Source organism: Zonotrichia albicollis, chromosome 1 (assembly GCF_047830755.1).
Source record: "Zonotrichia albicollis isolate bZonAlb1 chromosome 1, bZonAlb1.hap1, whole genome shotgun sequence".
Taxonomy (NCBI): domain Eukaryota; kingdom Metazoa; phylum Chordata; class Aves; order Passeriformes; family Passerellidae; genus Zonotrichia; species Zonotrichia albicollis.
Genome location: NC_133819.1, coordinates 18,666,728 through 18,684,639, shown reverse-complemented (window position 1 = coordinate 18,684,639; position 17,912 = coordinate 18,666,728). Strand labels below are relative to the sequence as shown.

At 34.9% G+C, this 17,912-nt stretch overlaps 1 protein-coding gene across 1 annotated transcript in view; it reads right to left on the bottom strand.

Moving 5' to 3' along the window:
• Nucleotides 1-17,912, bottom strand: part of DNAJC1 (DnaJ heat shock protein family (Hsp40) member C1) — a 106,839-nt gene that overhangs the window by 45,969 nt on the left and 42,958 nt on the right. The window contains exons 4-7 of the mRNA XM_005480465.4: nucleotides 16,116-16,281; nucleotides 15,147-15,244; nucleotides 13,996-14,089; nucleotides 4,533-4,623 (exon numbers count right to left, since the gene is read on the bottom strand). Of these exons, the coding sequence (XP_005480522.2) occupies nucleotides 4,533-4,623; nucleotides 13,996-14,089; nucleotides 15,147-15,244; nucleotides 16,116-16,281 (449 nt within the window). The remainder of the gene's footprint in view (nucleotides 1-4,532; nucleotides 4,624-13,995; nucleotides 14,090-15,146; nucleotides 15,245-16,115; nucleotides 16,282-17,912) is intronic.

Below are 17,912 nucleotides of genomic sequence, written 5' to 3'. Positions count from 1 at the left end.
AACAACTGGGAGAAATACACTAGCTTAAAAGTTCAAAATTCTTTCAGCAGGCCTGCCAAAACAATCAGTGAAATGGATGATACATAGTTTGCCATAATTAGGCTTCAGAGGTAACAATTAAGTGATCAGAACATTCACACCCACACCAACCAAAAAAGCGTGCATTGCATAAATTAATTTTCTCTGAACCTGCCTGTCAGCAAATCATTACTCAGCAGCCATGTCAACACTGCATTTTGGCAGAGATTAATACTAAACACAATTATCCAATATATTTATCAATTCTTTGGAAGGAGAGTAACCTTCAGCAGAGTGCTAGATATTACAAATTTATTCCAAACGGTTCACAGTGAAGAGGAAAGCACAAGAAGTAGGAACATGGACCGGCTGGTAGTCTGGGACCAATCAAATCAAAAGTGTTTTTGAAAATTACACACTTGAGGGCCTTATGCCACATCTGTACTTAGAAGGGACTTTGGGCAAGGAACCTTTGATATCAGGGCTTGCACTTATGATGGACAAGCAACCTGAAATGAGCAATCAGAGCAATAGGAAATAACATAACCTGTGATTCTGTACTAACCACAGAAGAAACATGATTTCATAATCAGAAAATAACAAACCCAGGGTCCAATACTTCTAGATACAGTGCAAAACTAGATCAAGTACAGAAGATCCACAGAAATCAAGGGATCAAGAAAGGCTTTATGTTAAGAAAACCTGCACATAAATAAATATTTTTTTAGGCACAGACAAGGTAGCAATGAACAACTGAAAGCCCAATCTGGAGATATTCATACTGAAATTAGGATATAAGTATACAATAGCAAAATTAATTATCTGAACAAATCATGAAGAACAAAAGGCATCTCAAGGTTCACTGATCAGTGCTGTATCTTGAGTAACAAGGAAGTGCAATGCTGAAGTGCACCATTGGTACAAGTTCAGTAAGACAAGTCAGGAGAATCAGTATTTTCCACTGATTTTCACCTGTAAGAGTCTGAAATAAACCCATTGTACTAAACGACCTAATGATGTTTCCTATCCCTAGGTTTCATGAAACAATATACAAAGCTATGCAAGCAGCATGCTGCATTCCAAGCTGTCAGAAAAGGGTGACCAACCAAGCCTAACCAAACCTAACCAAATGCATTAAAGGTTTCATTACAGCTCTGGATGTTTGGTGGCAGGCACTTGGATAAGAGTGCTGTAAGACTCTGTGGAGAGACTAACACATCATAAAAGCCTGACACAGGAAGGCAGCTCATCAAGCAGCCACAGGACTTGTCATTTTGTACTTGAGTTAAAGTTTGAAAGATGGGGGTAAGAAAAAAGCAGAAAACCCCACATACCATTCAACATGGTTTATAATTAGAAACAAATCAGTTTCCTGCCATAGATTGTTCCAGATGCCTTGTACATCATGGCAAGAATTCTGGGTTTACAAAGCAAATATATTTCATAACTGGGATGCCAGTGAAGAGTTCACCTGCAATACTTAGCAGGCACCCTTTTTTTTAAAAAAAGACTTATTTTAAGAATAAATTTAAGTTTTCCTGCTGAATGTCAGGGAAAACAAACTCAGAAGAATGAGAAGTAAGAGAACTGCCAAGGCTAAGTATAAAGAAAGAAAGATAGATGTGTTTCCCCTCAAATGGACATAATTGAAAGAAGAACTCCATGCAAAAACAGCTTGAGAGCTGCTAGAATTTGTCCTGATAACTACTCAAACCTTGCAATTTAAATTTAAAAACTGAGTGATCTATCCAGGTTGTATGCCTATGTCATCTCAGTTTAATAATGCTATTCAGTGCAGCTAACACCTACTGTACTTTGCATCCCATGACTATGAGGAACAGGGCTATCCATTGGGAGAGAACCACTCCCTGATGCAGGGATCACACACGTGACACAACAGAAGAGGGAAAAGTTGGAAGAAAGTTTATTAATTAAAGGACTTCCATTTAAAAATAAAACTTTGTGTTCTTCCATTTAAATGTGAAAAATGCATCAGAAAATATAATGCAAACAATTTCTATTTTTGTGTCTAAAATATACAGATCCCTGTAATTCCTACAAAACCCTATTTCCTGGAAATATTTTTGTATGGTAAAGTTGCTATATTTTATTAAGATAGTAATGACAGTTTTGGATGGATTGAGAAGTGATAAGAAACACCACAAAAGTGCAAGAAAAATAAATCAAAAGTGCATAATATTAACTTACCAAGAAATTATTTTTTCACACTCCTTCCCAAAAATAGAACTTTAATGACATCTCAATACTGTCCTCTCTGTCCTGTTCAGCAAACTACATTTTTCTCCTTCAGTACCTTACTCTGGTTTCAGTTCAAGCTGCCTACAGAATACTGCACAGTTTCAGCAGGAAAGCAGACAGACAAGGGGGCAAAGCAGCAGTCAGGGCATGAAAAAAACAAGCGCTGTAAAACAGCTATTGCTAATCAGCATGAGATATATGTTTACTCAATTAAATAAACAGAACCTTTATTATGACCTCGCATCCCAGAGATAGTGTCTAAAATTAAGAAGAATGAGGGCAAACAAAATGCACATTTGGTGATTTATAACCTTTCTATGCTAATTGTGATATGACAATGCAGAGCAACATAATGAAATAAGCAAATTTAGCAGATGCTTTGCATGCAAGCTTCAGTTAAAAACGATGAAATTTTTTTTTGCCTACAGTAACATGGATGGATCTTGTTTCTCTCTTGGGAGTCTTACTTATTAGAAAGAAAGGTAACTGACAGCTCATTCTTCTGCCCAGCTATAGCACTGCTACGGCTGACCAAATAATTCCATGCCAAATCTCAAACTCTGCTGATTACAGGTGGTGATTCTCAATCCTGCCTGCTCCCTGTCAGCAAGCCTACAGGGGAGGGCAGGATGCCAGTGACACCAGTGAGGCCTGGCCCCTGCTCACACCAGTGACACTGGGTCACCTGGCATACATGGCAGTCACACCCACCAGTGACACTGGGCCACCTGGCAGACATGGCAGTCACACCCACCAGTGACACTGGGTCACCTGGCAGACATGGCAGTCACACCAGTGACACTGGATGACCTGGCAGACATGGCAGTCACGCTGTGGGGCACCCAGCAGCGTGACAGGGGACAGGGTGGTGCTTCTAGGAGAGGTCAGGGGTGACTTGGAAGGCCAAACTTGTGCCTCTCAGGGATGGGCACTGCTAATGGAGGTAAGAATTAAAAAAGTGACTCTCTCAACACACCTGGCAGCAGGGAAATACTTAAAACTTCACATGTGGCCTTTCAGTGACACACAGGAACGTGCACGATATGATGTTAATAACATTACACTTTCATTTGCACTTTTGTTTTCAAGAACTAGTCCTTTTAAAACTCACAGTAGTTCACAGGTTTCAATGAGGAACACATGCCAGCCATTTTGAACAATGGTAATACATTATCATCTGACAATTTAACAAGTTTTTAATAACCGGAGTCAAGACCCTTTTCAAGGACCCATTTTGTGGTAGGTATCTCAAACATAATGGCAGGCCTTCCTAACAAGCATTATATGTACTATTTTGCTAGATTTGGCCTGGGTCCATGATGCTCACTGAGATGCTGAATGTTATCCATTTTCCCAAAACAGATTCAGCTACTGATAAGTTGGGAATTATTGCTGGAACTGGATCTCTTCGCTGATATTACAAAATTTAGCTACTTTGTAAATATAAATAATGCAATTGTATTTTAAGTACCTAAAGGCTGATTCTTACTCCAAGCTACTAAATTATCACAAAGCACTCAATGCACTTGTCAGAATAAAGGAACTTAAAAGCATGCACTTAAGTACAGTAAATAAAGCAAGCATGCACATACAAACACAGACAAAAAACTGTTAAAACGGTCTTCAGAAGAGGGTAGGTTTAATCATTGTGAAAAGCAAATAACTGAAAGAAGAAAAGTAAAAGCCACCTATAATTATTCTGAATGCTTCATTAAAGGAAATGTTAATTGCCTTCTCTGGTCTTTTATTTTATAAGAGTATAAAAACTTTAAATATTTATTTGAACAATAGCACAAATCCACCTCTGAAGTCTGCATCCATCCTTTTGGAAATTCAAATAACTGTCACTTTCTATCACAAAAATCAACTCAAAATGAACAAAAGAATTATTAGACACATTATTTAAAAAAAAAAAATTACAAACAATGAGAATAGAAAAATGCTCAAAAACCCAAGAGGTCACTTCTGAAAATGTACAGTACATTTGCTATCTTCCCCTCCCATAAAGCAACATTTCTAGCAAGGTATGTTCTTCTTGCTATAATCTAACTGATCACCTGAGTTGTTTCTACAGGAGCAAACCAGCAGCCTACTGCAAAATCAGCCACAAAATTAAAAGCTTATTTAATTTTAACAGCAGTAGAGAAATATATAAAGCATGTATTTTAGAAGATTAGAAAAGTGTTCATATACATCCAATGTAGAAGGTATATTGTATTACATCTTTGTTTATTAAGACAGTGGTAAAAACTCACTCTGAAGTGTTTCAAGTTCAGCCTTAGCCAGGGCATCTTCTTTCTCCTTCATTTTTGTTTCTTTATATTCTACATATAATTGTCTGGCATCCTTTAAGAAAACGTTGCAATGGCATTAGCATCCTTATACAAACAAGTAATTGCAATGGCTCTGTTTTAAGTTCTCACTTAACCTCACAGAAAAAAAATTAAGATATATTTGTTTCCTTGAGTTACAGCAATTTTCAGTCTAAAACATAGAATTTGGGTAATAAAGGCTCAAATGTAATAGCGTTGATATTATAGACTCTGATGCTCATTGACAACCTGAAAAGCAAAATGGTTGGAGAAACTACCTCAGCTTTGCAGAGAGCATGCACCCACATTGCTCAAATCAGCAATCTGGAAGTTCAAGGGAGAAAAAGATGTTTTTAATTAGAGCAGTGTGTGCAGGGACAAACCAAGGCAAGTGCTAGGCAGCAATCACCTTAATGTGAACTCATTAAGGTAACACTAACTGCATGTGCCAGCTTGTCCATCCCCCCTCCCCCTTCTTTTTTATAACAACTTCTACATTGCTATTAAAGTGTTGAAAATATACTTTTTTTTTCCTCCAAGGATTAGATTCTAATCTGAAATCTATAAAGCAAATGTACACATAAAACTAGAAGTCCTGTCACACATACACCACAATAATGTACACCTTTCCAAAATCTGATGAGTTATTATAGATTTCTGTTGAAAGTTTTCCAATATGAACAACCAGATTGCTGAAAAGTTTCCTTACTGTCACCTGTTTAAGAGAGTTCTATACTCATTCAAAAACAAGAAATCCATAATAGAAAAGCTGAAATAGAGAAATTGTTATTTATCTTTATCAAACACGTTGAATGTCTATTGTATTACACAAATATTAATTATAGTATTAGATAGACCTAATCTTAGATCCTTTTACCCAAAAATAATTTTTGGTATTATTACACTAACAGTACCGCTTTTTACAGATAAAGGGCAACTTAAATTTGGATGCAAAATGTATTGTAAAATGGTAGTAAACATTTTTTATAATTTCAACTGTTTTTAAACAAAATCTGGTATCATCAACATGAAAAAGACTCCTTAAGAAATCTTGAAAACAAAAATCTGAGCTTAAGCAGTCATTATCACTGACCCTAATGGTAGAAATCATCCCACTCTCCCTGCAAAGTTATTCTTTATGTTACACTTGCATCTACCCTTTCAAAGCTACTTGAAGGCGAGCATGTGACAGGAATCATGACCAAGCTCTGAGCAGAACTTTGTAGTGGTTTGGAGATATCTCATTGATAAGGTCAGGATGCTTGAAGATCAACTCTGACAAATTCCCACAAAAGATCAGTAAAGTTCCACCTCCTTCCAAAACACCTCTTACTATTTTTTTTTCTTTTTTTTTTTTTTTTTCCTGGGTAGAGGAAATAGCAAGTTTTGGGGGTTTTTTTGCCAGTTTTATGTAGGAAATCTCTGCACAAAAATAATTTTAAAGGTTTACATAACTTTTTGCTTGTGGAACATAACAGAAGAGACTGTTTCACATGCTAATACTTTTAGGATTGGGAAAAAGCGGGTTTTTTTTAAAGTAGACTTGTGGCTAAAAAAAGGTGTAGTTACAGCAGGACTAGCATTAACAGAGACATATTTGAATCACAAAATTAGTATCAGCACTGGTTCTCTTTTTGGTTTACCTGAAATAAGAATTCCCTACCACACTGAAAACTTTGCTTGTACTGTCAAGGTTTGGCCCACTCAATAAGTTAAGAAACAGAAACAGCCATAAATGCAATAGTTCATTTCTGCTGAGTTTGAGACATTCAGGTTGCGTGGCATACACAGGACTCAGACTTATGGATATCCAAAAACCACTTTTGTTTAAGGCTATGATTTCAAAATGGCTACAATTAACTGGCATTTAAATTTAACCCATTTGACACTGAAAGCCAATATTTGATGCTAAATTCTGGTGTAAAATCCATTATTGCTTGTGGGATCTCCAGACAGCAGGCACTAGGGGGTAACTGTCAATCTCTCCAGCACGTCAATCACAGAACAATTGGAAATGTGGCTCAGATGAAAATGAGACACAATAGCTGAACAACAAAGAAAACTAGTCAGAAGCACGTAAATGAAATATGGTAGAATTGTTGCGTTATAGATATAGAATGGATTATCACTACAAATGGAGTAATATGCAGGTAACAAAGGCAGCATCAGTCTTTTTTCTTATCAGTAAGATTATTATGGCTGTGACCATAATAACAAAAAGAAGGGGAAAGTACACACTTTGAAGCATACACAAATGTATACATATAAAGAAAAGCAAAGGAAAAAAAATAACAAAAAGCTTAAATCAAAATGGATTTTGAAGATTTGAAAATCAAATTCATCCCATAAAAAATAAGAATGGCTCTACAGGTTGTAAACAATTAAAAGGCATAAAGACTGAATAAAGACTGTAATCACAGACACAAATTTTATGCGAATTAGACCTTATAGGTCAAAATGAAAAACCACTGATAAAACATTTAACATAGGAAGTTCTTTGAAGAAAAGTTCTGCCTTCATGTGAATAAGCCCCTTTCAATTCATACTTCATTCGCTTTCAATGAGTCTAAACAGGAATATTAATTTTCAAGAATATTCAGTTTTGGTAGTATAAGTATTTCAAAATAGATTTATGCTCAGATTTTTTACTTTTTCGAAGAGATATAAGCAGTCATTTTGTCCCAATACAAGCATTTTAGGGCCCTAAAGACACTGACAATACAGATACAGTCTCTTCCAATCTAATATTCCTTCCCCATGATTCAGTAACAATTTTGTATCTCAAAACATCAACATTTTATACTTAATGTATACTTCACCTTTAAGACATAATACTGGTAAGGAAAGTAATAATTTTGTATTTCTGGGGTGGAGAGATACAGAGAAAAGAGAAACAAATACAAAGCTCTAACTAAAACTTCATCTCACCTAATCAGAAATATGTTCTCATTTGCAGGAGTTTAAGACATTTTCAAAAATCTCACCAAAACAAATACATTATTTCTTCTCATCACTAAAGCAGTATAACATGTAATTAGTTAAGCATAAAGAATAAAGAAGAGGGCTGATATATATGCTAGTTTATTATAAGTTCAAATATATACTTTCCAAAAAAGAACAGAATGAAAAAAAGAATGTATTTGAAATGCAAAATTCTGCTATTTTTCTAAATTATATTTAAACTGTCACATATAGGAAAATCCTGTGATTACTGTCATATTTAATCACAAATAAGAATGAAGAATACTGAAAAATTCTTGAAAATATAGTTTCTCCCTTTATATCAGTATTATCTCATGTTATTAAATTGAGATTGTCCAAAGCTGAGCCTGAGTTATGCAGAAATACAGAAATCCCTGATACTGAACTTTGAAGGGTTTCTTTCATTTGTTTGTTTTAGGGTTTGAGGTCTTGGTTGGGGTTTTAGGTGTTTTTTTGTTTGTTGCTTTTAAATCAAGAGATACAGTGTTTATTCAAACTGTACTAATTCTATAAGTAAAAACTTCCATTCTGAGTAAGATTCAGTCATTTTGGTTTCTCCTTGATTTTGGGGAGGGTGACAAGGCTTTGTTGGTTTGTTTGCTTTGTGGTTTTTGGGTTTTCCTTGTTTGGGTATTTTCCTCTCCAGTAAATATTAAGTTCTCCTGGCTTTCTGGTCTACCTCAAAAGAAACTGGAGAATAGGAAAAAGAAGCAAACAAGTTGAAAAAATTTGCTGTATGAGAATCTTAATTTCAGATTTTGTGATAGAAATAGTTCACATTTTAGTTCTTTGGGTATGAGACTGATACAAACAAAATGCACACTTAACTGAAAAAACAATTTCTCACAAGCATACTTAAAGCCAGTATAGTGAAATAATTTTCTTTGGACTAATTTTTATTACATAAAAAATACTTTAATGGAGCTATTGAACCAATTTTTTTTTGTCTTTTTGAGCACTGTATTATTATAAGCAATTTGTATTGAAATAGAGAAAAAAAGAGTTAAATTAAATTTACTCCACCAGCCCTCCTTCAATTAAATATTTCTATGCAATAAAAATTCCAGCCATTACACCATTACACCAAAGCAAAAATACTCTTTGGATAGGATTCTGTACTAGTGATATTAATGTGTTATGGTAAGAAATAATGCTTTAAAAAGAGTTGAACATTATGATTTATACTTTTCTTTGGCATTTTTACCTTTTTGCCCAAAGGCAATCTAATAAACAAATAGCAATTGCATTACTTCCTCCTTTATAATCAAAAAATCCTGCTTTGCCTGCAGAATAATCCCAGGTGTGGGGAGGCTCCTCAGCTGTGTACAGCCGTGGGCAGTTGTGGCGCGGTTCCAGCCCTGCACCGTGTGACCAGCAGCTGGCTGTGCCACTGCAGCCTCTGCTGGGAACTCCTTGTGCCCAGTGGGGAGACAGAGGCAGCCAGAAGGGGAAACAGAGGTCAGTGCTGCAAGGCCTCTCTGGGACCCATTTCACACCCCATGAAGCCTCACACCACAGCAGACCAGCAGCAATAATTGAGAGCCAGTATTGCCTCCTACACACCAGCTCATCTGGTAGGACATGTGGACTTACAGTGATATAAAGAAGCTGCCACAGCAGAGCAGGCAATTAAAATAAAATTTCTTCACTCTCTTACATTTATTTAAAACTTTTAGTATTTTTGCAGCACATTCTTCCTCCAGAGCCTCAAGCATTACCCTGTTAGACACAAATTATTTTTGCTCACTTGCATATATCCAGAATACTTGTTTCATCATCCACTCTCCTCTGACCTGCTTCTAAGCTTCTAATTGACCTCAGGGTCAAGAGCTTCATCCTTACTTTGGTTCTCCCAACAGCTGTGAAATAGCAAGAAACAGAGCAAATGGGCAATCACTCGTGCCACACATCCTGCAATTGCTCGCTCCCCACAAATTATACCAACATTGGTGCTCTACAGTAAATTGGAACATGTCAAAACCCTCAAAACCCTGTAAAGCTGGGAAATAGAGAGATATTTAACCTTACTGACTTGAATAATTCTTTTTTTTTAAAGGCATATGTTATTAAAGGCAATAAATTTTGTTTTAATCTCACACAATTCCATATAAAGTCACATGTGAAGACAGAAACAACTCACAAATACATTTGCTGACCTAATCAAATCTTGCTTGGAAGCTAACTTGCCAAAGGAGATGCCCTGCTGGCAAAGCTTCTTGAGTTTAATGACACATTGCCAATCCGTTTAAGGCCAAAGCTGAACCATCTCTAAACAGGTGTTGAATTGTGATCATGGATTAAAAGAAAACCTGAGGAAAAAATGCCAAGAAATTAAACACCTCTGGGTCACTAGTTTGAATCTATTCCAGACTACTAAATCTGCTACAGTAATTACCATCTGGTAGTCTACATAAAAATAAATTACTGGCTTTTTTGTTTTAATTCACTTTGTGCTACACAAAGGTCTTTATAAACACAAGTTTCAATTGTAATTGAAAGCTTTGTTGATAATCTCACTAGGTTATAATATCCAGTGCAACTATGTACTGAGCTCAAACTGGCTTCTCACTACTGGTGAGCCACCAGTTCTCCCACCAGCTCACGGTGAGGGTGTGTGCTCTACACCTACAGGATTACAATAGAAGAAGGAAACTTTATTTTCTTAACAAGAAACAATTTCTGTTGAAACAAATAAAAATGCTTTCTGCTCCATTACCCTCAGGACAACAGCAGGCTCACAATTCAGTCGGTGTAAAAATAAAGGACATTCACTGCTCAACTTCACCACATCAGTGTGGAGGTAAAGTCGACAGGACCACTAAGAAACATGCCTATCTTCTGTCTTCTGAAGGAAAAATTTTGTGAAGAATAATTAAAAACATTTTTCAAAAAGACCACTTTACTTAAGTTATATGTCCAGACAGCCAAGGAAACCCATCCTCTAGTCAGCTGCTTTTGGAATAAACTGCAATTTACTTAAGGCAGCTCTCCCTCAAAACATAAGTACACTTAACACAACTGTATTACATACACAATTTGAACTGACATTCTTGCACATCACATGTAGCTGGTTTATTTCATTCTAAGAAGAAATTTCTGTTTCAACAAGCATTTTAATTGAGTTTTTGGGGGTTTTTGATCTCTTTTTTTTTTTTTTTAAAATACATTGTTTTTTTCCAGGTCGTTTTCATGAAAGCATTAGCTAAGATGGCCTTAGAAACAATTTTCATTCTTTTTCTTTTTTTTTCTTATCCTACATTATAAGAATTAAACTTGGTAATAGGCAATGTAATTTACACTCCACTTAATGTTTCCTTCACAGCGCACATATTTGATTTATGATATATTTTATGTATTTTTCTCCCTTTGGTTCTTCAAACAAACTTTAAAATGCTGTTTTCACTCCTAAATGTAACAAACTCAGTGTGTGGATATAAAAATCTGTGTAGTTTCTCTCAAAATATAATTGTCAACAGTTTTTAAAACCTGCTCTTAGATTTTCTTAGTTTCTCTCATCATCTCCTCACACATTTTTCTTCCAATTTCTTGACATAAAATGCAGGCTACAATAAAATGGCATAGGCCATCACAAGGGCATGCAAACAAAGCATTTTTCTTTAGTGAAGGCCCACCTTAATTATTTTAAGTGCCTCCTTCTGAAATCTGACATTTTGAAGGAGGAAGGGAAGTAGGAGCAAGACACTCAATTGGATAAATGAGAGCCAGGCATGAGCAGAGGCTCAGCAACCTGAATCCTCAGACACAGCTGTTGCAAGAAGAATATTCACATTAACTAATAGGGGGAGAGATGGATGCTAGGCAAAAAAAAAAATCAATACAAGAAGGGCTAAAAAGTTTTATTTGTTGCTGTTGTTGTTACGCTGTTATGTTTGATTAGTTTGGGGATTTTTTAATAAAGTCTCCTCTGAGGAAGAACTTGTGTCTCTCACAGGCATGTGCTTCTGTTTTTTTAGTTTGAGGAAACAGTTCAGCTGTTTTACTGGCAGGGCTTTGAAAAACTCAGTGGCAGAGCAACATTCACCTAAAAGCATTGCTAACTTTTCCCCTTTTCTGTCCCAAACACGGTTCCCTTAAATATGGATGCATTTTCACAAGTTCACCTACAATTGGATTTGTTGCAACTGAATGACAGATTTTGAAAATTATTTGTTGGCTCTTAAATGATTGGAGAAGTAATTTAGATTAAAACAATAAACAACTAAAATCTGTGGCATCCATCCTGATGTTAACCACTTGCAACATGACACGTAACACTACTCAGTATCTGTAGGATCCTTCATCTTTTGCCTTAGTGATTTTACTTTTATTAAAAGTATAAAGTACCCTGAAATCTCAAACCTGTGTATTACTGAAGAATAAAGCACTCAGATTTAAAACAGGACCTCTGTACCAGGGTATAATCTTACAAGTACAGATAACTTTTTGCTCCATGTTGGTCATTAAGGCAGATCTTGCCAAAATGTTAAATATACATCAAAATCAAAAAGAACCCAGAGGTCTCTCTGTAAAGGTGGTTACAACACACCAGATATCTTTTCAACTGTCATTTCAGAACACAGCTCCAGGCTGCTCTTATGCTCTTCAGAAAAGGTGATACTGCTTTAAGTATTGTTAACTAATTAATAAATAATAAGCCAGAATAATTTATTTCAGTCACCTGAAGTCCTGAATAGTTTTAACATTGAAGATTATTTATAGTTTGGTACATTTTAACTCATGTAACTAGTAGGCCACATTAAACAACAACAAAACAAACCCTGCAGTTCAGCAGCAGTATCATTTCTATATGGGCCATTTTACTCTAGAACCCCTGTCTCTTTCCTTGCTCTTTGCTTCAAAGCCTTCCTGCTCTGAATTCCTCCACAACACGCTTTCCCTGCTACCAAACCCCTGCTTGATGGTCTCAAATATTCCAGGAGTTACTGGACAGCTTTTTTCCCTACTATTAATTCAATGGAATAGGAATCCAAACAAGGGCTAAGTCCAACAAAGCATGAAATATCATTTTGTTCTATTTATTTTCTGCCAATTCTGACAGGTAGAGGAGCTGCTTTTTGAACAAACCTGAAACCTACTATACTGACATAACACTATTTTAATATAATAAAAATTATAAGAAGCCATAAAAAGTTCTAATTTTCAGTTATTCACTAATCTTACTACATTGTGTGATCTTTTAAAAATTTTGCAATTAAAGCAAAAGGAGAAGTACTATAATTATGAATAAAGTTTCGAAAATGCAGCAACAAAGTTTGCTGATCCTAATTATTTTCTATCTGACTCACCTTGATGAGCAATGAACATCAAAGCTTAATTTGGACACAACAGTTGATTAAGCATAATCAACTTGCATTACAAACTTGTAAAAATAAAGGTTTTTTTAATAAAACAGCCCCAAAGTTCCAATGAAAATTTTAAGAGACAGAGAGCGATTAACTTTGGCTCTGTTTGTAGGAAAAGTTAAAAGCTATAAAAATGGATGCTGGAAGACCAGGCATTATTGTATTTGTAACTTTTACAAGGGTTTAAATAAGAGTAGGAATTATAACCATAGTCTTTTTTAGCTTGAACAGAGACAAACCCCAAATACTGATGCCATTTGTACTACTTATACTTTTAAAACAATACTCAATATTTCTGTAAATCAAAGAAAAATCCATCTCACATTGCCCGATCCTTATTACCAGTGACAAAGGTATTAAAAACAAAATACTGTATTTAAGGAAGATGCCAAGAAAGAGCAGGTGATATTAAAAAAGTTATTCTGGTAACTAATCTGACAATACTTCCATTGGTTGAATGCCAGCTAGATTTTACTGTTGATAGTATTTGATTAAAACACAGTAACTATGAGCAAGGGTGCCACATTGATGTTTCTAAATGACAACCATACCTTTATTTTACTTCAGCAATTTCAGGTATCAATTTGTATCATTATCCAATGAATTAAAGAAAGAAACTCCATTAAAAAAAGTAATTTCACTGTTATCCCAAATTTAAATGGCATATTAAAATTTGCTATGAAAGTACAGCATTTGCTGGTTTGAGATTAAAGTACTTTTGTTAACATCACTTAAACATTGGTATTCCTAATTAGATGGATATAAATCCATCTCCCCCTCAACCCTCTCTCATCATTTATTCTGTAGTTTTGCCTAACAGAAACTGCCTCCCTAGCTCGTTAAGCTTAATATGCATTTAAAATACATTCATATTTCCATGAACTTTTGATATCAAATTTTCCTCCAGAGTAATTTCTTCATATATATATATATATATATATATACATATGCTATGTGTTTGAGCCAAAAAATTATTTAAGAACAAGTGCTACACATCTGATTATGCATAATAACACCATCAAGAAAAACTAAGTAACACAATTTAACATCATTACTGTTACCTGGAATAACTGAGGTAAAGCTTTCACTGTGAGACAGAACCATATTCCCAGCTTGCACGGAAGTAAGTCATGCCACTGTGGTTTGTCCAGTACCCTGCAGTCAAATAAAATGGTAGGTTTTTCATTATTGCCACACAATCTGAAAGCCAGAACTTTCCCATTATCCTTTAAGCTCTCGTCAACTCCCATAAAATGTCTGACTACATAATAATAAAGATACATTTTAAATATTTAATTCAAAATATCTAACAGCTAACTTAGAATAATTTCTCTATTTTGATCTTCTAAAAGGACTTTTCTTCAAGAAAATAAATTCATAAGCCACATAATCACTTCAGTTTAAATAAAAAACCAAACCAAAAAACCACTCAAGCTTCAACCAAGTGTTCACGGGTGCTGACAACCAGATATGAAGACTGTAGCATAAACAAAACAATACATAAAAATTAATGTCATTTGCAGTTCACTGGAGCATTACTCACTGATGTCATCAAGAAAGACGACAGGCAGAATGGTCTCTGATCTCCATCCCTCATTGATCCAGTTCATGCCCCTGCTGTGTGAACTATTTAAACCCTTTATTTCTTTCTATGAATCAATAGAAGAAATAGTGGTATCTTTTGGAGTGTCCTGAAAGTCACTATTTCCTTATGTGTTCCTTGACAAACAATGTGTTAGAAGCTTTTACCAACACACTCATTTTTAAGTTAATCAGATAAAAAGCATTTAATCAGACAAGCATTAAAACCCCATAAGAACTCCTTGCTTGGAAAGGAATAAATTGAAGCTCAATTAAATCGAAATTTGTTAACTGTAATCAAAGGCAAAAACCCTTAACGAGGCAAAAAGTTCTAAAATCTCCTAAAATCAACCTGTAAAAAGAATACCCTTTTTATAACACAGAAGCCTTTAATGCAGCCTTAATCTTTCAATGATTATTGATCTGCTGAATAAACACCATGTGTTTATTTACAAATCCAAACTTGAAAACACATCTACACTGGCACACTTTACATCAGCAATGGCTGTTACTACAAATACAGTTGTTTTTCTCACAGAGTATTTCAAAGATGCAAAAAGAAAATGAGAGAACGGAATCAGTAGCTGACAGAACGTTTTAAAATGCATAAAACAAGAGAGTTCTTTCCCACCTTTCATTTTTGTCTAGAGCAGCAAGTTTGGCTTCATCTGTACTCCTGCTGCCTGTTTTTTTCTTCTTTTCCCTCTTTTTTCTGCTAAGCAGTTCATCCTTGATGTAGAAAGAACTACGGTTACAGGTTATCATTAGCATGTAAACCACAAATGTTACTGGGACTCTTCTGTGAAGGGTAAACACTAGAGTAGCATTTATGCAAATATATCTGGGGTCCTACATGATTAAGTAAAATGATCTATCTTAACAATAACTGTTGCCATGGTATCCAGTCTTTAAACACACATGAAGTCCAGTTCTGTCACTCATGTGTATCTCCATAGCAATCAAAGTTTTCTAAGAGGAGAAAGCATTCAACTTGCCTCCTTTCTCATTCATCAACTTCAATAATGCAGTGGAAAATAAAAAAGTAAATAGATGCTAATGTATGAATATTTTTCAAGTTATGGTTAGTTTTTTTTCTTAGTCTACTAAGTGCAACAGACTTTTATATGACAAAAAATAAAACTATTAAAAAAAAGTGATTTATACTGCTTACCAATTCCCACCCAGTTAAAAAACCCCCAAAACAAAAAAGCATTTAGCTTAGAACAAAGTCAAATCAAATATGACTTTTAAACAAATAAAGCCTGTTTACTTTTAAACCTTAGATATTACTACAGTAGCATATGATTCTTCATCAACAAATTATAGTTTTTCTCTTCTTCCTACCAGATAAAAACCCAGGACCAGCTCTTGCAATTTATTACCAATTCTAGAAAAATTAAGTAGTTTTTAGACTACGATTTCTGAAATGCTGAATATTCCTCCTGTAATTATTATCATTTTAAATATAATATTTTTAAAATATGAAAAGTCCAAATTCAAACCAGGGGAAGTGGCAGAGGTATCTATCTATAAACGCGAACTTCTACAGGAAATTCAGTACTAATAATTGAAGCAAGTTTGATTTATTACCAATACTTACCAGCTGTTTTTCCAGGTAGATTGACCAAACCACAGCATAATGACCCACTGTGAGTATAATGAACAAGAGTAATGCCAGCTCAGCATTGCTCATTTTTCTCACCCGCCTGTAGTAGAACACAGGCTGTCGCCAATCTGGTAGTCCATTGATCAGAATATCATCATACCTACAGTAGCAAACATAACAGGCTTTCATGGAGAGCTAAAAATGAAATAAGCCAAACCATCCAATTATAAAACAAAAGATAATCCACAGAGTGCTTGAATAATACACACACAAAAGATCATTTAGTAAATTTTTTTTTTTAGAGAGTAATGCCTTGTTTTGTCAGCAGATAGGCTTGCATGTGGAAACAAACAGGCTCCAAACACTGGGGCACGGGGAAAAAAAAAATTCAAATGTTCCTGTAACCCTTGCCCCCCTCCCCTCCCAAGTTCATTCACTTTTGAAGTAAGAGACTTCCAGAAATGTGTTCTACGTGGTCCGTAATCAGTGGGCAGGTCTCCGTGATCGAAGTAAGTAACAACCCATGAACAACTAAATAGGTAGCCAAGAACAAACGTCTCAAACACTAGAAACCCTTTTTTCTTTTACAAATTAAATGCACAAGTGCTGGGGGGAGGGGAGAAGCATCTCTGCTTTTTGTTTTTGTCCTTCAGTACCACAAAATCCATTAGGTAAAAACATGCTAGACTTATCACACCTTCTTTGTAAGATAAGAGCTTAAATTAGAGGCTTGATATTGATGATTGAAAACGAAGTTTAACAGTTTTTGATTTTCTATTTGAAACATTGTCTTGAAAAATCAATCTATTTTAAAACTTTTTAATTACTAACCCTACCAACTGCACAGAAACTATTTTATGATAACCCCTTTTCCTTCACACAAAAGTCTTGAAGTATCTTGAAATGTCAAAGGTCTTTTATTTACAGTATTTTAACAATTTAAAAATAAATCACAAACATGCAAATCAATTTTTTTTTATTAACTCTTCAGAGTAAAGTTTCAAACAAAAATTCTCTACAGTAAACTCATAAATCTGTATATTCAAGATGCACAACCTGTTAATCTTAAATTGAACACAACTCATTACATATTCTAATCACACCATTTCCAGAATTAAATCTGCACTGAAAGGCCTAATTTGGTGCAACACATTGACCAAAATATTTTAATTAAAAATATTCTGAGTTAGTCGCAGGCCTAATTACAGGAATAGAAATAGGGCCTATATTGTCATGCAGGTCAGTAGAACTCAGTAGTAGGTTTTTCTCAAGTAAATTGACCAATCCAGGAATAATAGCGCAGCTGCTAAACTGCCAGTCTTGACATGTAAATCAATTTAAATGCAACAACTGCGCTAGCTACTTTGATAGTTATTAAATTGATACCTTGGAGATGTACTAAAAAAATTATTTCCAAAAGCAAATTCGTTTTAAGCAGAAAAAGAAGCAGTGGTTTTCAATTAAAAAAATATACCTTACTACAGTGCGTATCTGAAAAGCTAACTTCTGATGAAACATTTGTTCAAGTTGGCACCATTATGTCTGCATAAAAGATTTAACACCTCAGGATTCTGCTGTGTTCTGAATGATACAAGAAGTAAAATTCATATTACAAAACTCTATCTTCCATTAAACTATGAGAATACTAAAGTTAAGATCTATTATTGCAAAATTTGAACTAATAACTTCTTCCTTTTCCCAGTAAGTCAAAACAAATTAACTACTGAGACCTTAATACAAACACTGCTCAGAAAAATTGCTTATGATGTTATTTTAAAATTTAAATTTCTA